The 21,448-nt window shown below is 36.6% G+C and overlaps 1 protein-coding gene and 1 non-coding gene across 2 annotated transcripts in view; one reads left to right on the top strand and one right to left on the bottom strand.

Annotated features, from left to right (window-relative positions):
• Positions 1-21,356, bottom strand: part of LOC113503891 (Golgi-specific brefeldin A-resistance guanine nucleotide exchange factor 1) — a 45,125-nt gene extending 23,769 nt beyond the window's left edge. Inside the window, exons 1-7 of the mRNA XM_026886026.1 lie at positions 20,821-21,356; positions 16,084-16,202; positions 13,475-13,583; positions 6,026-6,199; positions 1,152-1,260; positions 496-728; positions 28-205 (exon numbers count right to left, since the gene is read on the bottom strand). Of these exons, the coding sequence (XP_026741827.1) occupies positions 28-205; positions 496-728; positions 1,152-1,260; positions 6,026-6,199; positions 13,475-13,583; positions 16,084-16,202; positions 20,821-21,121 (1,223 nt within the window). The 5' untranslated portion in view covers positions 21,122-21,356. The remainder of the gene's footprint in view (positions 1-27; positions 206-495; positions 729-1,151; positions 1,261-6,025; positions 6,200-13,474; positions 13,584-16,083; positions 16,203-20,820) is intronic.
• Positions 2,014-2,144, top strand: LOC113503995. Its single transcript, XR_003401526.1, has one exon. It is a non-coding gene; the product is annotated as a U11 spliceosomal RNA (small nuclear RNA).
• Positions 21,357-21,448: the final 92 nt, after the last annotated feature.

Here is a 21,448-nt window from a genome sequence, read left to right as displayed (position 1 = left end):
AATCAGCCTATATTCCAAGGTACTGACCTGAACAGCTCCCTGACGCAGACCAGCCCGTACGGCTGCAGGTTGGCGTCCTCCTGCGGCGTGAACCTGATGCCGCGGTGGTTGACGTACTCCGCTGGCTTGTCGCTCAGGTCTTCGGTAATTGGTTCCGGTGTCGTAGGTTCTATGCTCTCTGGCTCCGGGACCGGAGCTTCGATTACTAAAACAATAAACACTCCTTGAAGTTACGCAAGTCAGAAACGGTATTATTGCTGAAAAAAAAATACTTATTAAAAAAAATATGCCTAATAAATTATATATAAGATACTTAGTTCTTTCTCATCATTCAAAAATCGTTCATTAAATAAAAATAAAAAAAACAGCACCAGAAATCTTCAACTTTTCTAGCCAATATTAAAACAATAAAAAACTTCTCATCATTCACTTCCCATACCATGCCAAGTTCTAAGCAAATAACCTAATCTAAAAAGAACATCTATCAGCACCCACCTTCCTTCTCCACCTCCTTAACTTCGTCAGTCTTCTCCGCTTCTTCAGCGGGCTCCACCTTTTCGTCAGCACTGTCGGCGCTGACGCACTTCTCCAGCAGCTGCGTGATGGACGTGTTCCCGTTGGCCGCCAGGTCCATGGACGAATGGCGGCCATGTTTCTTGACCGGACTCTTTACTGAGTCGACCGGTTCTATTGTTATCTCGGCTTCGTTTAGAAGGTGTTTGTCTTGACTGTTAAAATAATTAAATAGAGTTAGATAGCGAAATATATATGTTTTATTTGAGGAAGCAGTATAATGTAATTGTAGTAGTTTTATCAAAATAACAATTAATAAATAAAAACAAAGAAAATAATTCATGTTCGACTAAAAAAACAAAGTTATAAAAGAAATACCATGATTGTAGTTGTATAAAACACTTTATAAAAAGAGGTGTTTATACGAATATTCTAATATTTAATCTTGAAAATTTTCAAACTAAAATCTTGAAAATCTTCAAAAAAGTCAAATGAATCTATATTTATAGTTATAGAAACAATCCATAAAAATAAATGTTTTTTTTTTATTTCTCAAATATCTAAGACAAAGTCTAACTAATATCTAATTGAAATGTCAAATGATTCTTTATCTTTAAGTACCACAAATGTGGTGTTACCTGTGTCTGAGGTCAGTTTTGCTTGCATCAGCATCAGCTTCCAACTCCGCGGCGGGAGTCGTGGGCTGTTCACTAATTGACGACTTCCTTTCCAAAGTACTTGTAGCGCCTGAAACAGGATTAACATAAAATGTAAGGTAAATGAAAATATTTGAAAGGCGAACATCATTTGAGAATAATTAGTATGATTGGAAATAAAACATTGAAAATTAGCAGTCTGTAAAAAGTAAATTGTTAGAATAATTTGTGGCTATACACATCCTTGACGAAATATTTATATGTAATTTTTATAAAACTTTTTCAAAAAACTATAAAAACTGAAATGAAAACAATGAAACAACCAATAATGGTGTACGTCAAATGTTTTATTTGTAGAAGAATAGTGCCTGTAGTACCTATACATGTACACTTAATTCCACTGCCATGAAACAGAAAAAAAAAAGATATGTGAAAAATAAAATAGAAGTTCTTCAAAGTGCTTTTAAAATCATTAAATAAAACAATATAATAATACTATTGTCAATAAAAACAACAAATTATAATGAAACATTTGTTAAACAGTTAATTTAAGCTCAACAATGCAGGATTACTATTATTTAAACGTAAATAAAACATTAATTATCGATAAACAACAATTTATTTAATATTATTGATTACCCAGAAATTATTTTCCATTAAAAGACAACAATAATACAATAAAAAATAACAACGAGCAAGAGAAAATAAACGTCTACGTCGAGGCTACTACTGCAATAAGTTTTCCATGCGCCTCAATAGATGGCGATGTTACACAATCCTGAATCGCGCTATGGTTTCGTTACGCGGCCGACTATATAAGGTGCGACCGATACCGGCTCTTATCAAAAAGGGTGTTTGCCGCTTAGATGGCACACGCACCGGAGACGGCGCGTGGGGTATGGCTATCAAGACATACTCAACACATAATTTTTGAAACGGAGAGGCAGTTGGTTACCCACAAGTACCGGCGCCTCCTCTCCAGAATACATTTGGATAGCCGTCGTTGTCATTATATAGACGAAATGCTCGAGTATAACAATACTATACTATTTGTTCCTAAACCTATTTCCTCGTAAAACGAATTTGACACATTTCCCGATTTCCAATCAAACAGATGTTTTACATGCCGTATACCTAACAAATGTAACAATAATAGTTTTATGATGACCTAATGCAGGAGTTGGAAGACTGGGAAGTTTTCCATAGGTGTTCCGCAATAAAACGATACAAACCCATCAAGCTTGGGGTTGTTTGATTCGTATTGACGAGTACTTTGATCCCGTATAGTACCAGGTTAGAAGGTAACCATAGCAACTCCGCAATTAAACGACGCTACCCTGCCCATGTTTTGTTATTAAACAAGTAAAAATATAATCTTGTTCGTAAAAAAAACATTTTTAAATATTTTTCTTTATATGAATAAAACAGATGTCCATAAACATCTGTTTTATTTTGTTAAATGATTGATTGCATTATATCTGACAGAGATTTTAATAATTGCCTACACTGTGGAGTGCAAATATTTTTTTGCTTCTTTATGCCAATATTAGAAATACTCGAAATATTTGTTGACGCATCGGTCGGGCATCAAAGGTAAGGGCTTGCTGTCAATAGCGCTTATAACAAAAGTTAACGTCACCAAAAAAAAAAAGATTTGCAAGGCAACAGGTGTTTGTAAAGTGTTTATTTCGTTTTCTATAAATTTGATGATGTATAAGTACGATAGGCTTATTTCTAAGAAAATATAGAAATAAAAACTGCGAGGGTTGAATGCTGGATTTACATTGATTTATAATTCGATATAAAAGACACATTCAAAATTGTTTGCAGTATCACAAAACCTGCGTTCAGAACGCGCGGGCGTGAATAATTAAAATAATGTACGGTTCCGTACAAAGCCTTCAAATGTAATATTATTAAAGTAAAATTTATTTTAATGTCATCTTACATTTCTTACTTGTGTTATTTGACAAGGTCTAGAAAGGTAACTAACTCAATCATCACAAAAACTAGAGTTGAGCTAGACTGCCTATTTATTGAGGAATGCTATAGGTTTTTTTTATACTATCACGCTATCATCAATAGGAGAAGAGCAGCAATAAGAAATATTAAAAAAAAGTTTAAATTACGTACTAATTGTGACGGAATTGTGTATCATATTCTTTTACTTCAAACTTTTTTCTGGAACTTCTTCTCTGAAAATTCGCGACAGAATTCGTTCATCTTTAAAGGTGACGATATTTATCGATAATAATTACACTAATCAACGTCAATCATTAATCCTTATCAAAATAATTACGTTAAGCGTTACAAGTTTTTAATTATGAACCAAGATGTCCTTAACATAATTTTATTCCAGAGAATATCTTAGATTTCACTGTTTTCTAAAAACTCCGAAGCAAAATAATTATTGTTGCTCGCGGAAGAGGCCGGTCGTTTAAATATTTTTTTAAATCGTACCTTATACCTATGTATATACTTATGTATTATGTTATGTCATAGACACACGGGCTAAGTCGCGGCATCAGCTAATTTATAATAATATTATTAAGCTGCAGACTTTTTTTGATCGATTGTTTGAACGCGTTTATCTTAGAAATCACTAATCCGAATTGAAAAATTATTTCATTGTTAGATCGTTATGCAGGAAGGCTGTGTGACTTATGACATCACGTTATAATTAATCCATCAAGCACTCTAAATCAGAACAATGTTTTTTATTAATTTAAACAAAAGCAAACTAAAAGATTAAAATTCTTTGTTATGATACGATTTAATGCGCAATTCGTAAATTTATTCTTATTTATGTTTAAGCACAGAATAGGCATTCATATCGCCCGAATAGATCTTTTCATAATGATAGTAACGAAATAATTTGTTCCTTATTAGCTTAACATACATTACTTAATAATAGAATGAGCCAAGTGCTTATGAAAATGTATAAAGGTAACACGAGTGCTCGAGTGATCAATGCAAGCATTTCGGAATGTCATGCGCACTGAATGCGTTAAGGTGTGGCCAGTGAGCGCGTCGATGCGATCCGAACGTTGCTATGCAAGCCAGGGGTAAGGGGGTGAGTGGAAGCAGGAAAGTAACAGGGGAGGCTCGCGGAACTGAAGGCGGGGTAGAGGGGTGGGGGGTTAAAGGGACGTATATAACGAGGATGCAGGAGAGCAACGAGTGCAGCGAATGAACTCAGTGGGTGGAAGGGGGAGCTAGAGGAGTGAGTAAACCTAAGCGAAAAGGGGTGAGAGAGATGTGGATCGGGCTGGTGCAAAAGAGGAACGAGCGGAGCGAGGAAACTAGGCATCCGGAAGGAAGATGAGTGAAGCGAGAAATAAGTGGCGGGGTCGGGGGACGGAGACGGGACGGGATCGAAATTGGATACAATAGGGAGAGGGGCAATAGAGGGGTAATGTAATTAGGGGTAGGATTACGTACGGAATCAGAGTTGTGTGGGCTTTGATCACATGTAATGGGAAATTGAAGGGGTGGTCAGCAAGCAAAATGACGATGTGCTAAAGGGTGGCGGGGGCAGAGCTTCCCATAGAGTGAGGGTTATTTAGGCGTGGTCGGCAAGCTAAGAGAAACGAGGAAACGTAGCGGAGCAAGAGTTGAAATGAGATGTGTTCCCAGCAGAGAAGGGACATATAGGGTGTGGTCGGTTAGCAGCGGAATTATGTCGGGAGGGGGTTGTGATATGGAAATTAATATTGGGCGAGCACACCGGTGAGCTAGGCAAAATTAACAAGGCTAAAGAGCTAAGCGAGGAATGAGCGGAGAGCAGCAGGGAGATTTAAAAGAGCATTTGTCTGAGCGCGAGCGAGAGGAAAACTAAACGCGACACGTCGAACAAGGAATTATAGGCAGGGTCGGATAGCGAAGCGAAAATATGGGCGCGATAGACCGAAGGAAAACACATATAAGAAGTAACTGGCATCGCAAGCATAGCAAGTACTAATTGATGAACCAACGAAAAGGGTTGTTCATATAAACATGTGGCTGACGGCGGATCAAATTAATTACGATACGATTTCAAAATGTTTCCCCTAGTACTTGCAAACGCAAATACCAGGGGTCAATTAGCGCGAAAGAGCAGGGGAGCGAGGGGCTGCGCACGCAGTATTGATCACTACCTAGACATATGCATATTGAAATACAATAAAACGAAAGCTTTGCCCGAAAGACCTTCCAAATAATGTTAAAACTCATTACTCAAAAAGACGTGTTAATAGTAATTTGATTTAAAATAGGACAGCTACGTGGTTAAATTCTGGTAAAAGCTACTCAAAACGGCAGTATTACTAACGATTAATGTTCAGAAATTGTTGGAAGAAGGAAAGTATTTTTTTCTTAATTTGGAATAAAACTCGAGTGGGCGAACCCGCCCACGGGAATTTCTAAGAAAACATCGATATCTATTTTTAGAAAACCTTTTCAACATATTCAATTTGCGTAATAAAAAGAATAGAAAAGTTAATGATTAAGAACCGACGAGAAATTGCGTTTAAAAGTGCTACTATAAATTTTGTTCAGATAAGCAGATAAAAAAATTCCGACTTCTATTAAATTTAAAGTAAAAAAAAATATTATTATTAGTTTTAACAATAGTATAATCATCAATGATATAAAATGAAAATTATAGTCAAGTGAGTTAAATGGACAAGAAAAATATTTTGGCACGTTTGAACAAGAAATTGTAAAAAAAATCGTAGAATTTCTGCACCCTTGGCTCGCCATCCTCAAAGTCATTTGGAATCACCTATAAAATTCACAAATACAAAAAAAATTCACGCCGCCGCTCTCACCGCACCACAAGCCCGATGAATCCCTAAAAACTTATTCTATGCACTTACTGTTAATGCTAGTCAAACTCTTCTTCTTGCTGGTCTTTTCTCTTTTCTTTAGCGACAGGCCGACGGTCGAGAAGCTCGCTGAAGCATTGTCCTCCGGCGGGAACTGCGGCAGCCGCATGAAGATCAACTGCGTCATATCTCGAAGACATTGTTCCGCGTTCCTCCGAAGCAACTCTGAAAACGAATAAAGAATTAGTAAAAAGTCACAAAAACTATTAAAAATTATAAAATTAAAAATATTAAAATTATTCTTGAATATTATGGGGATTAAACCTCATAACAATACGCACCTATTTAAACTAACAGCTTTATTTAAATTATGAACCACTGAATTTACAATTAAATGTGTAAGAGAACAAAGGACTTGAAATTGGAATGCCCAACTAGAGCTCAAGGCAGAAGGCACGTCTGATCCCGATGATAGCTGAGGCAGCTCTGGTCGTGTCCCGGGCGGCGCGGACCTAATATGGCTCGAGAATAGATGCGCACGACGCTGCGCAGAGGGTGAAAATGGTGTAGGGTGGGGGGCGTCGGTAGGAGGAAAATCGATACAGCCGTCTGGATTGGTACTCCCAGCCTCCCGCGTAGGTAGTGCTCCCCTTGTGTACCTGAGCTAAGTAAATAGCCTGACTCGATATTATATGTCTACGAATCAAATAACGACCCCCTGTGTCCTTAGTCAAAGGCAGACGAAGGGTGCCTTTGACTAAGGGTAGAGGGTGGCTGTTATTAAAGGACGAATTAATATCAATCTGGTTTGTTGTTGTGAGTGCTTTTTTGTACTTGTAGGTAATTTGTCTAGCAGTGATTATTTTCTCGATTTATTAAATTTTCATATAGGAGTATATTTTTATAACGTTCACGGTACGCTACGCGTATTTTTCGGGGCTCTACTGGAAGTCACACAAGCTAAGCAAAGTGCTTATATTGCAAATGAAAATCAATTTCTAAATAATTTTATCTGCAACTCTATCTAAGTATTTTAAGTTATTTGAAAAAGTTAAAGGAGCGAATGATTGATCAGATATCAAAATTGTAAAAACTCGAAACTTATAATGTAATGTACGAGTATGTATTTGATACCTATGCATAGCTAAGAAAGAGTCACCAATATCGCAAGTCGAAATCAAATCCAAGTACTTATTCAAGTCCACGTGGACTGCGCGGGTAGCATTGTGGTGTGTAACACCTACATAGCAACCGACGATACGCAACGTGCTACAGCTTCGATGTCAAATTCCCAACATGTGACGAAAAATCCAAAATGTATTTAAAAGTGAAAACTCTTTATGTTTATGAACATTAGACAAAAGAACTGGAGAAATTGTTCAAATTGAACTCAAAGCTTTATCCGAAATACTGTATAAATATAAACTATTCAATTTACTAATTGAAAGATGTATTAAGTATCAATGTATTACTAAACTTTCATTCCAAATAATAGTTCGGACCCTAATAAGTAATGTAACTATACATTAACTACATAAGTGTGTACGCGATATGCAGCAGACGCCGCGGGGATTGAGAGGGGTGAGGGGGTTGAGAGAGATGAGTGCGGGTGAAGCCGGGCGTAAGCACGCCGCGTGCTTCGAACGCGTAGGTTTCAATTATTATTAAGTACTCTACAATATTGTTACATATATGTAGTTTTGTGTTAATAATTTGATTTGGAAATGTAAGTTGTATGCCAATATCTTCCTTTAGACAGATAATTAAGGTAGCTAAGTGAAGGAAAAAAGGAAAAACACAAAGAAATCTCTAAATAAACATTGAAGGATTTCTGAGTATGATGTGGGTGCTTTCTTTTGGGTGTCCGAGCTAAATATTTTGTTTAAATTTACAAGATCTGACTTATGATTACAAACAGACTTGATGTTACCTGCGGGCCCGAACGCTACAAATAGAAAATGATCCCACACGAAAACATAAAATCGGGGTAAGGACTAACCTGTGTGATAATCTTGGCAATAACAAGCACTGGTACTAACAAGTTTCGTCTAAATCCGTACACTGTTTTTTTACGAGTGAAAGAGGAACAACTTTCGCGTGTATAATATTTGTAGCATAAACTTTCAAATTTACACTGATTTTCACTGATAGAGAACATTGACATTAATGGGAATGTATAATACTCATGTACCTTATAAGTAAATTAATTAATAAATACATACAGTACAGTACCTAAGGGTGGACGGGATGTGCACCAGACGCCGCGAGATTGAGGGGGTGTGAGAGGGGTGAGGCGCGATGAGTGGGGGGGAGGCAGGGTGTGGTCAGGCCGCGTGCATGGAACGTGCAGTTTCCAATTATTACTTATTCACCAATACATATAGGTATATTTGCAATCCGAATTATTTGACTAAACAACTTAGATTGTACAAAAGCAATAAAATGATGTCCATGTAGATAGAAAGAGTTACATATTCATAAGTCAAGATGTTCAGTCATATACCCGATTTGAATAATTTTACTGGACATTTATCTCGAATGCAGAGAACGCCATTTTAATATGAATTAGATACAGAAACGTAGAGAGTATCAAACCTCAAGAACTCGTGCTCAAAAGACGGATCGCTATCAGTAAAACTGACCCTCAACAACATGCTACAGTTTCAATTCAGACATGGTACAAAGAAATCCACTCGTTATTGGATAGTCTGTGTGCTACGTGTTATGAATAAAAAAGAACTTAAATTATGAGAGGTTACATCTTTGAAAATTTTACTTGAACTTAATGGGCTTGTTACTTCACGCGCTCTTTAAATTATACTATTAGTAACTGTGCAGAACTAAAATCATGGTTTAAATCATTTATTCCCAAAAAGACAATACAGCCACTTACATGAGAATACAAAATAACATTTAGTTTACTTTAATATCTAATTAACCGCCACCGAGATCAGTAAGTAAAAAACTACTTAGAGACTAGGTAGTTTAAAACAAAAAAAGCGACAATTTGGGTAATATTAAACAAAAATCTCTTCTTAAGTCTGCATATCAATCTGATACCTAATAAACTTGTATAAAAGCAACATCAGGACGAACGCGATGTGAAACAGACGCCATGATATCGAGGGGGGAGGGAGGTGAGGGGAGGTGATACAGGGTGTGGCCACGCTGCGTGCATGGTTTGCGCAGTTTCCAATTGCAATTTTATATTAATTAATTATTTTAGTTATAATTCGATCTGAATTATTTAAATTGCATGAAGGATTACTTTTCACATCTAGATATAGGTAGAAATAGGGTTAAGAAGAGAAATAAAAGATAGTAGACACAAAGTCGACTGCAAGATCTCGAGATAAAAGTTCGGACTCATAGATATAAGAACTGACGCTAAGCACGGAATACGGTTCGAACTCCGATATAGAACTTAGAAATCCAAAAAAAAATTGTGAAAGTTTTCTTTATATGGGTAACCGATCGATAAAGAAGTACGCGTAATAAATTAAAAGTTTAACTGTATTAATATTTTAAATAGACTCGATCATTCACTCTTGTAAATTACACTAATTGACAGCGACAATTATCAGTATAACACTAAATTCAAAAACTACAAATAAAAATTCGGTACTTAACAAGTTCTACTACAATTTTCAACAAGTGCGGACGCATGTGCAACAGACGCCGCGGGTTGAGAGGGGTGAGCGGGGGTGAGGCCGGGCGTGGTCTCGCCGCGTGCTTTATTTCTAAATGTTACTAGCCAACTATTATAATAACTTGATGAGACATATTTGATTAGATAATTCATGTAGTGCTAAGATAGGTTCCTATTTAGAGATAGATCAAATGATGTAAGAAACACAAAGAGAATCGAACACCAAGACCACGTGCTCAATAGACAAACTCCTAAGTACGAAATTTGACGCTAAGCAAGATGCTATACGCTCAACCTCGATATAGGACCAACAAATCCAAGAAAAACATTTAGTTAAATAAGTGCTCTTATTTTTTTCGTTTTTTAGGTACATCTGACCCATGCCCTAAGATAGAATTAATACTCTATGCACTTTACTAAAGGATAAAACGTAACTATGGAAAGAATTGAATTCTAACTATACATTAAAAAGTTTAGTAACTTAAACGTGGTTTGATGAGTAGCAGACGCCGTGAGGGTTGAGAGGGGGTGAGAGGGGTAGGGCAGGGTTGAGCGGGGGTGGGTGTAAGCGAACCAAGGCGCGGCACGCCGCGTGCATATATCATATATCGTGCATTGGAAAATATATCTCAAAATAAAATAACGAATACTCATCAATAGGTACCGAGTTATTGTTTACTTCAAATAATTAAGGATATTTAAGCTAAAATCTTTCTATCTACAGATGCGTAGATAGATGAGGGAAGTATGGAAAACAAAAGATACAAAACTACACACACAAAGGGAATCGAACCTCGAGACCGCGTGCTCAAAATACGGACTTATCAGTACATCTATGCGAACTAACGCTACGCAACGTGCTACGTGTTCGATCACGAACATGGGACAAAGAAATGCAAAAATATTCGGGTAGTCAAAATAAATAATTGCGAATAAAACAAAACACAGTAGCGATTTAAAAATAACAGACTCAACACAAGCTCTTTATGTGTAGGTAGGTAATATCTTGTAAAATATTCGCATCGCAATCAATACACAAATTAGTACCTAATAAGCTACTACATTATTCGGTAAGTACGAAAGTGCGGACGCATGTGCAGCAGACGCCATTAGACGCGAGGGGCGGGGGCGGGGGGGGGTGAGACGGGCGTGGTCACGCCGAGTGCATCGAACGCGTAGCGATCAACTATAATCATTAAGTATCAATATATTGCATAATTTTAATTAAGATGCATGAATACCTACAAAAGTATAAAGACAAAGAGAAACAAAAGACATTAGCCTAATAATAAAACTAACGCAATCTACCACTTCGGTCTAGAATGGAAATCAGCTAAATTTACCCCTAATTGGCAGTAATTATTAACCTCTTTACCTACCTAAAACAACATCTAATACGTAATGAAAGAAGGTTATTTCAAGATCGTACAAGAAAACATCTATCTATCAACATAAGTGACTCCAGACTCCTCCGACGTCGAGACAAAGATCCTAAACAAAGGATAAGTCAACAAAAGGAAATAAGATACTCCTCCAACACCCAACGCCCACAGAAAACACGACGGCGACAAGAAATCTGAAACAATATCTGATATTAATATTACTTACCAAAAATAAAACTGCGAACCACACGCGACACAGTCCGCACAAAGGGACGCTTCGGAAACGACTGAATCTAGCACAAACGTTGGCCGGGGTGCAGGGGCCCGGTGCAGCGGCCGGGTGGCAGGGGTTGGACCCCCCGGCCTCGCAGCTCAGCCCAGCCCTATTCAATCTAGATACCTATGTATCATAAATCAATTTCGACGCGCAGACTCTATAAAGCGCGAGGGGTGAGTTGTTAAGGGCAGACCTAACAGTTTGTTTATGCTAAATATTTTATCTGTTTTTAATTTATTCGTAATATCTCGATACAATACGATACCGCTATTTGAGCTGGGTTTTAAAGAAATTGTCTAAGTACACATTTATTACAGTAATAACTGATATTTTTTACTGAAAAGAGTAAACCATTGACTTTGTACCAGGAAATAAGAACAATTGAGGATCACACAATCTTGGTCGATATCGCATCACGTAGCCGATATTGGGGAGGAGAATAAACATCCCTATTGTGCGTTTGAGTCTAACGCAATCTAACAACTCAAGCAACCTCATAGACCAAAAAGAGACAAAATTCACAATATAGACGCAAAGATCAAATCTAACAATCAAGGATCCAATCCAAAAACTGCTATTCAAATAGAATATTTGGCAATAAATCATAAAAAACCACTTGAGCGAATCTGCCCCTTAAAATTTAATTATCTATCCAGACGGGCACTCACAAAGGACTCGTAGGGTCCAGGTAAATACGGGAGTCTATAAGCTTTATTAGGTACTACATAGTTCGTCTGGCATGATCGATCGCTTCTCCCCACGCTGATGTACAGGGGGATCATGTAATTTGGAGCCAGACATTGCTATCTCACTTTATCACCTATGCAGTCCGAATGTCGAATTAATCTCTCCTGTGAATAAATAACGAGGGTCCGAAATGTTTGAGATGGAATGATTCATGGGGCTTGGACAAAACATTTTGAATTGCGTTTTAAAATATTTTGCGAAAATAATTTATTTCGGTTGAGTTGAGTTTGTAGATTTTCTTAGTTATTTAGTTTGATTAGTACCATAATTAGTAATTGATTAAAATAGGTAATTATGTATTTTAGGAGCAATAATTTTCGACACAAAAGGAGAAGACTGTGGTCTTTTAAGTATGTCACATAAATAATTAAGAAACTTAGTGATTTCTTAGGTTTACGCGAATGTTAGACATTGAAATGAAACTACTTTTACGGATTTTATCGCGGTTTAATTTTTGATTTTAGTTCCCGACGTTTCGACACCTTTGCAGGTATCATGGTCACGGGCAGACTCACTTAGGTCGTATCACCCAGCGATTCAATTGTCTGATTCGCGTGCATCAGATTGCAATCTCAATTATTGGCCTAAAATGTGGGTTATTCGAAGTAATGTGTACTTTCCTTCATATACTAAGACAACTAAGATAAACGGTAAACTATAACATTGTAAGGAATCTAGACTTCATATTTTGATAAAGAACCAACTGGTAAGTGATTCAGCGTTGGGACACCAGGTTTTTCCCCTAAAAAGGAGGGTTTACCCCACAGTACGATAATTACAGATAGGTTTAAATAAATTTTAGTCTTTGTGACAGACGCAGAGATATCAAACATATTATTACGGGACCGATATGTCTGGGTCGTGTGGTTATTTTAGCAGTTGGCGTCGAATCCATGAATAGTGTAATGATATAGGGGGTTTCCTGGGCAACCGACACCATGCAACGTGCTTGGGTTCGATGCCTTCATCGAAGGATATTGTTAGTATTTATGTGGGAATCTAATCAAGTGTAGTGCTCGACATACGTAGCAATTTATTCAAGAAAGCTTTATTTTGTTGCTCGTCATGGGAAAATCCTTAAGGATAGAGAAGGAAGGGAAGGTAGAGGACAATCCCAGCTTTTTTAGAGTGAGACTATCATCAACTTACTTTCCGATTTTCACAAAAATCTAAGACATTTACAAAAGAAAAACTACCAAGCAGCACTTTTGCAACGTCAAAATATCGACAGGTTAATTATAATTTTCAATGATTAGTGTTCTTTACCTGTTGAAAAGAAACCTTAGAATCCTCTAGCAACATGATTTAATCATTATTATAGTTTAAGGACCGCGCTTAACACGTGTTTGGACGTAATATGTACAACATTACCGGGATCCATGCTGCATTCTCTAAATAAAGCAAACTACAATGATAGATACTAATTATTAATTGTATTGACATACCAGTGAGTCTTGTTTCGAAGCATATCCGGAAACAGCTGAGCATGATCTCGCAGACGCTCTCATCTGTCAGCATAGCACCTTCGGGGCTCAGCATCAGAGTTCGAAGGACCTGAAATAAGTATGATATTAATCTTCTGTGATTTTTAAATTTAGTAGCAAAGGAGCAGAACAAGTTTATAGTAGTAGTACCTACATTTTCTTATTTTAGGAAAGTCTGCTAAAGTTAAAGACAAGCTCTCGCATAGACAGCATAATAAATATGCTCCACTTTATATCATATCTTTACTAAAAAAGTGGAATTCAAATTAATTAGAATCTAAGTTATTGTTTTTATTTCTACAAACCAATATATTCAAGAATTCAGTGTTTGAAAGAGCTTGTTAATAAAGTAAATAATTTGATTAAGTTATCATAAAAACGATGTTACTTTTAGTGGCGCCCAACGTGGTACTGAGATTCCGATTAGGGCGTCGTTGACAGCATGGTCCAGCATAGTCAATAGTCATAAAACTACTTTTACCACTATTTCATCTATTTATTACAGGCTTTTAAGTAAATATAGGTAGAATAGGAAATTCATTTGTACTGCTGTAGTAGTAATTCCAATTAACCTTATCTACATTTTATAACATATCGGTCAGTCAGTCAGGTACCTATAATATCGTGTTTATATAAATGATGACTAATTTCTAAAATGTATAACTGATGCATTAAAAACTTACAACGATAATTTAAATAATATTATTAAAACTAAAAACCTATTATTTGCTTTAAAATGCCTTATTTTGGTAACAACTTTCGAAATGATTCATAGTCGGACAATCCCGATAAATAGTGTAATGAAACCGCATTTAAAATTTCATTATTAATAACCTTAGAGACTACAGACTTATTATCCCACAAAGTAAAAATATTAAAGGCCAGTCGACCATCTGATTGCCTCGTATGTGCACCCTCCGACAATTTAGTTAGACCAGTACTTAAATCTCAAACAGATGAATTTGACCCTTATCAATCTGCATAGCAACGATAAAAAAAACTAGTCAAGTGCAAGTCAGACTCGCGACATTTAGGGTTCCAGATAAGGAAAAATAATTTTGAAACGAACATTGGACACTGATCAAATTGATGGCCTTGACGACCGTATTCATAATGAATGAAAATTTCAGTTTTCTAGCTGTCACTTCATGAGTACTGAGACTACATGTCACCCTGGGACCCGATCCTGCTATTTATAATCCCTGATGAATGAATAGCAATTGGATTAAATTTGAAACTATTAATATTCTCTTGAGCATTTTGCTAACACACACAATTGGGGGGGGGGGGGGCTGGTGTCAGATAAACGGACAGAAAGACAGACCGCAGAGCTTTAATAACAGGATTTCGTTTTTACAACTTGGATACTGAACCTGAAAGAGAAAGAATCAGCAAAATACTGATTGACGGAATAATATGTAAAAAGCTCACATCTGTCTGTCCACCCCTTTGAGCCGACTTAATATAAGGGAGAAGCTTTGATCAAATACTTCGCTTAGTTCAAAGAGCTATGGAAAATAATGAGACTCGCAAAGCTTAGGTACTGTGTTGAGTGAGGGGTCAGTTGCTATAGGTAACAGTCAGGGATGTCAGCTTTGTAATTGTAACCGTAATTATCGAATATTCGGGTAAAAATATCCGAAGTTGTATTCTAATTTTTAAGTTACCGCTCAGGAAAAAATCTTAAATAATAATAATAAGATTTTTTCCTGAGCGGTAACTTAAAAATTATCATAATGTCTCTTGAGACAGCTAATGCAACTAATAAATTATTAAAAGATTAAATTAAAGGATTATTTAGGCACGTCAGGATTTCACAGGCCTCTTTTTTGAGCTCAAGGTGTCAATCTAAATATAAAAACGTAAACAAAAACGGCCTAAACTTCTAAAGCTTTAATCTGTAACCACCTCATGAAAGGACAAAATTTTGCGTCCAAAATCCTAACGGAAAATTTCATCGAAAATAATATTAACAATCCGTATCCGAGCTTTCATATCGACAACAACCCTAGCGGGATTACGAATATGTATCGACCCTTCTCGAAATAATAACCTAAGTATAAACATACCTATTTGTAATATAAGTACGTCTGATCTGTACTTGAAACACGTGTATGGAATTAGGGATAACATTTTAAAAGGGACCCTTCAAATTCAAGGTTTTTTTGGTCTAAGGGGTCTTATTCGCGAATCAATTCCAGTTTCAGAGACATTCAAATCACTTTTAATATCCACAATAAGTGTTTGTTGATATCACACATATTCTTCCTATGCAGACATTGGGTCGGATGCATGTATTTATTTAATAGTTTATGTACACACATAAAGGTAAAAAAAAAACAAATGAAACAAATCTGTAGCCGAGCCGCGATAGGAGAGGTTGGGAGAGATTAAAGTCTATAAAAGTAAAGTTTATTTGAGAATTGTGGGATTTACGTTAAGATTTGACAATAATTAGTAGCATCACCATTTGTACTTTTAAACCAAATATTACAAGAAAAAAAAATACGGACCTAGGTAGATCCCTATTCAAAAATACGTTATAACTTATTCAATCAGTTGGTACTCACTTGTAATATCTTCATGAGAACCACTCCGTCGGAAGAGTGGTCAGTGCCGACGAACCGTGCGTGTGTCACAGCATCAGCTATGTCCTCCACCGTGGCGGGCACGCTGGGGTGCGTCGGGTCTGGTCACAAAAGAAAAACGTATTCAATATCTAGTTAAATACTATATTTAAAAATTATCACATCGCATGTATGTAATTGAACTCCTAAGAATCGCCTCCACCGATTATCATAAACTAAAGTGCATATTCAATCAAAATCAAAAGCCGTTTGTCCAAATTAGGCTACTAAGTAGAACTTTTTGAAGGTCAGTTTACATTGGACAGCCCCAGTTTCGCCCAGCCTTCACCGCTTTGTAAGTGCTTCTGCTGTGAGAGAAGAAACGGCGCAACAAACTCCCCAGCAGCAAGCTGTGTTTCCGTTTACAATATTATTACAGAATACAATTACAAAATAAGTGTGTAGGCACCGTGTCAAACAAACAAATATTTGTGGTCGCTGTATCTATTGGGTACCTAGTCCTGAGAATCGGACATCTATTTTTCATACCCTATTTGTTTATTTCCTACTATAGAAATCTATGGCAAAACAAAGTTTCTGGGACAGCTAGTATAATAATAAAAAGGGGACAAGTGCGAGTTGAACTCGCGTGAAGAGGGTTCCGTACGATGTTACCTATCATGTTTTTGGAGTTAAAAAATATGTTCTCCCACACATTCCACCTGCAAATGTAAGTTGGTACGCACACTATTGAGTGATTTACCATATTATTTTAATATCATGGACTTCTTATAGGTTTTCCTATAATCTATAAGGAGAAAACTAATTTCTGTATTTTTTTCAAAATTTTAGGTTCAGTAGTTTCGGAGATAAGGGGGGAGGAATGGTCAATTTTCGTCTATTTTCTTGAATAACTTGGAAACTATTTATTTTAAAATTACAAAAAAATACATTTAAGATCTTCTCAACAAGACCTTTCATTTGATATGCCACACGATGAAGGTTTTCAGATATATTTTTTTTAATTTTCCCCTTCCCCCCCAAAAATGACCCCCCATATACAGATTTCATCTGTTCACGTCACACCTCTGTGTTTGGGTCACAGGAATTGATATGTGTACCAAATTTCAACTTAATCGGTCTAATAGATTCGGAGATAATTGACTGTAAGCGACGGACGGACAGACACACGAGTGATCCTATAAGGGTTCCGTTTTTGTATTCAGACGTACGGAACCCTAAAAACGGGCTCTCTCTCTATCCGAGCATTACAACAAGGTAAAGTTCGTGTATTTATGTCGACATAAGGAGTATTCTCAGGGAATGAAGTCGGCTCTTGTCAGTGAAGAGGTGGAGGGTGGAGTGGTGTTCTAACAGCTTTTATATAATTAAATATAAGATCATAATATTGATAATTAGGATATGCGATAAGTGTTTTGCGTTTATTCGGAAGATTGAAAAAAGTAATAAGCGTGTTTGTTTCACTTATCAAGAAGTTTCGCTCAATTTTAATCATACTAATATTATTTCTTCGATCGTACCAACATTGAAATATGAATAACGTCAAAATTGATATACCCATGTTAATAAATAGCAATAGAATCTTTCAACAAAGCAAAGATACAGTGTATCTAACATATATTCCTTACATAGAAACATCGTTAGTTAGACACCTATATTTATCTCCATTATTTAGCATTGAAAACATTTACAGTGGAAATTAAACTTTTTGCAAGTTTTATACGTTTTCATCCCAGCGCCATCTATCGCAAGCCGGTGGTACTATGAAGTCAGCTTTCTCACAAAGGGCTTTGTAGGACAAACTTGCATACTAATGACAATGTTGTTCTGTTCTTAAATTGTAATGATGTGAGGATAAGTTTAGCTTAATAAGTAAGTACAGAAAAATACATAATGCTTAGTCATTTCAGCAAAGGAAAGCCGGGTTTTATCAGTGATGAAATTAAATTCTACATCAACGTTCGACTTTACCGCCGCCGCGTCAGTGTGCGGTTAGGTCCGAAACTAAACGGGCTATCCAGAAAAAGCGAGCATATAAAGCATAATGTTAACATTTTTATAAGCGACGTAAGTCTATGAAAAAGAAAGCAATGTTTTTTTAGTATTCTATAAACTAGTATTTCCCATGGAATTTATAATACCATAGCAATAAAAAGGACTAGTTTAATATCTGGCATTTTTCATGGTGATTTTGCTTTCTTATAAGATTCTTATTAGGGAACTCAATAAAAATAAATAAATAGTGTATTTTGCAAACAAGTCACGTACAATATTTTTTTTTTAATGACTCCGGCATTAAGGAATTTAATCCATATGTCGCGGGGGGTGCACAAACATAGGTACAACTCACATGCACAAAGACACCCAGACTCAGAACAAGCATATTAATTAACTATAATGTTATTCTCCACAGTAAGTATGTTTATTATTATGGTAATCTAAGAACAGCATTTTTATATTTAAAAAAACAAAATTTAACTGTAAGAACCTAAAATATATGCCAATTAGACATGTGGTAGGGACTCAATTATGATCCATAAGAAAACTGGCTCAAGCCAAAAAGATGAATAAGAGTCAAACAAGAAGTTTTTTAACATTGTTATCTACATATCAAAGCCTTTTAATATGTCTTTATTACATTCTAATAACCATCTGGTACAGGTACCTGAAGAGGCATAATCTGAACAACAATATCTAATAAACATACTTATAATTATAAGTACATATAGTATAAGGAGCACTCACACAGAAATATCTTTTACGCACATTAGACAAATGTTTTAACTGTTTTCAATTACTAGAATTAAACCCACAATTTATCAGTTAAGATCACTAACCAGTAGCCAAGTGACCAGTCAAATTGTCATAATATATTATATCTATCATTGGACTGGACAACTACATCATCACGTCGTCGCTGATACAAGAGTGCCACCAAGCTCTCGAGCGCATTGCTGTGGGCAACACGGTGACCCTGCAATGGATAAAAGGCCACAGCGGATCTCTAGGAAACGACGCTGCTGATCAGCTGGCGAGGAGGGGATCGGACACGCGGATTTTTGGCCCCCGGCCATATCTGCCTGTCCCCTTTGGCCAGTGCAGGTCATGGTTAAGGCGACAGACTACTAACAACCACAACGACCGCTGGGCCACGGTAAACGGCTGCAGACAGTCAAGGGAAGCGGTCCCTATCCGCTCACCAAGACTGTCTCGCAGCCTGATTGGGCTAAAGCGAGTCGACTTACGAATAGTGGTGGGCTCGCTGACCGGGCACATTCCACTAAATAAACACCTTTTCACCATCAATGTTACAGATAGTCCACTATGTAGAGGCTGTCTTCACAAGAAGAATCAGCGGCACACGTGCTCCTGGAGTGCACGGGGGTCGCGGAATGCCGGGCAGGGATCCTCGGTTCACCGAGCTCCGTCACAGAAGCCTGCGAACGTCCCAGGAGACTTCTGCGCTTCTGGAGGGAGTTGGGATGGCTGGACTGACAGCCTCCCAAAGCCACCTGACGCACAATGGGCCGACTTGGAGCCTACGTGCGGAAAAAGGAGCCCACCACCAGTAACCAGTAACCAGTATATCTATCATTAATGAATTAAGATTAAAATTTATCATCAATGATTTTAGAAAGGTAATACTGCATTCTGACTGCCAAAGACACAATAATATAATATAATATATCCTGGGACAACTCACACACGGTTATCTGATCCCAAGCTAAGCAGAGCTTGTGTTATGGTAACCAGACAACTGATAAACTTAATTTTATATTTCTAAATACATACATATTATAGAAAAATTACACCCAAACACCAGAACAAATGATCATGCTCACACAACATTTGTCCTGGGCGGGAATTGAACCCACAACCTCCAGTATAGCAGTCAGGGTCACTAACCACTAGAGTACTAGACCAACAGACCCGTCTAATATAAATTTAATGTTATAAATTCAATTACACTTCACTCAAAACATCAAAACTCCAATGTTTCATTACCTTGATAGCAACAACAGATCCCTTTGAGAAATCCAAACATATTCACAACAACTTATTTGTGAAACATAACATTCACACAAAAATACCATTATTTGAGTACAACAATTATAATTGAATTTGATTTTAAATTAGGTAATACTTTCATTAAACAGCTATTAATCTTATGAATTTAATAATTAAGGTGCAACTAGTTAATGACAAGTAATTCCAATTATTGTAATGGGTGCAACACTACTTCTACTTTTGACTTGCTAAAGCTGTACTATTTTCCACTTTTAGCATGTTATCATTTGTTTATTTATTTTTACTCTAGTTTACATAACCATGTAAATACATAATTTACTAGTTCCAAATTCAAGGAAGGAGTGTACCTTAACAAATGTATCAACATTAAAATAATCATTTATAAAATAAATATAAATTAATAAGGAGACCAACATAAAGTTACATATTATCAATGATAGTTTGTAAAACGGAACCGAATAGAAATTTACACATTGACCTATATTATCTATTTCATTGAATATTCAATGCCAACTGAAAAACGTAAACAACATGTTTTGACAATGTTTTTACTTCATGGGTGATATAAACAATACAATATGGCTTTTAATGGAAATTGAATGACATTAAAAGCCAGTGCAGTGTGTTATTATATTTTATAAATAATCGTAAATATATACGGTACGATTAAATTCAAGTATCACCACTTACCTATCAGTCCATAAGATAAAAACTTGTGTATCGCAGAAAGTGCAAGGCTGGTCACTGGACCAGTGGTCTCCTTGCTTCTAATCACTTCTAGGAAGGGGCTCAGATACGTGGCGGGGTCCAGGAGCCGCAAGTCATCCACTTGATTCAAGATAGTCTTGAGATCTTGGAAGGTTCGCATGAGCACATCGTATTCTTCGTTTGGAAAGCTATGAGAGCCCCAGCGAGTACTCCGTCGCATGGCAGTGACGAGCATTGCCATCTCGCCCTGCACGACGAAGATTCCATTACCAGGAAGAGACATTTTGCCAGTTTATCGCACTAAAAGCTGATCACCATCAACAACTTTTGATTACACTTTATTTATTTGAGCAAATACCAGCAAACTTCATATTTTAACCACATAGCCTATAGTGTCACTGTTCACAAAAGTAATTTTTATTAAAATATCCGCAAATTTCGACGTAAATTTTTAAAAAATCAATGAAAATTCACAATTTGATTAGCAGATTCCATCACGATCATGTTGACGTTTCAGAATTTTAGTAACACTATTCTCCGATAGATGGCATCCATATGCATTTGTCATCTGTGTGTAGTTAGTTGACACTTGACAGCAAAATTACAAAAT

This window comes from Trichoplusia ni, chromosome 20 (genome assembly GCF_003590095.1).
Source record: "Trichoplusia ni isolate ovarian cell line Hi5 chromosome 20, tn1, whole genome shotgun sequence".
Taxonomy (NCBI): domain Eukaryota; kingdom Metazoa; phylum Arthropoda; class Insecta; order Lepidoptera; family Noctuidae; genus Trichoplusia; species Trichoplusia ni.
Note: the sequence above shows the minus strand (reverse complement) of the source record. Positions and strands in the feature narration are given on the sequence as shown.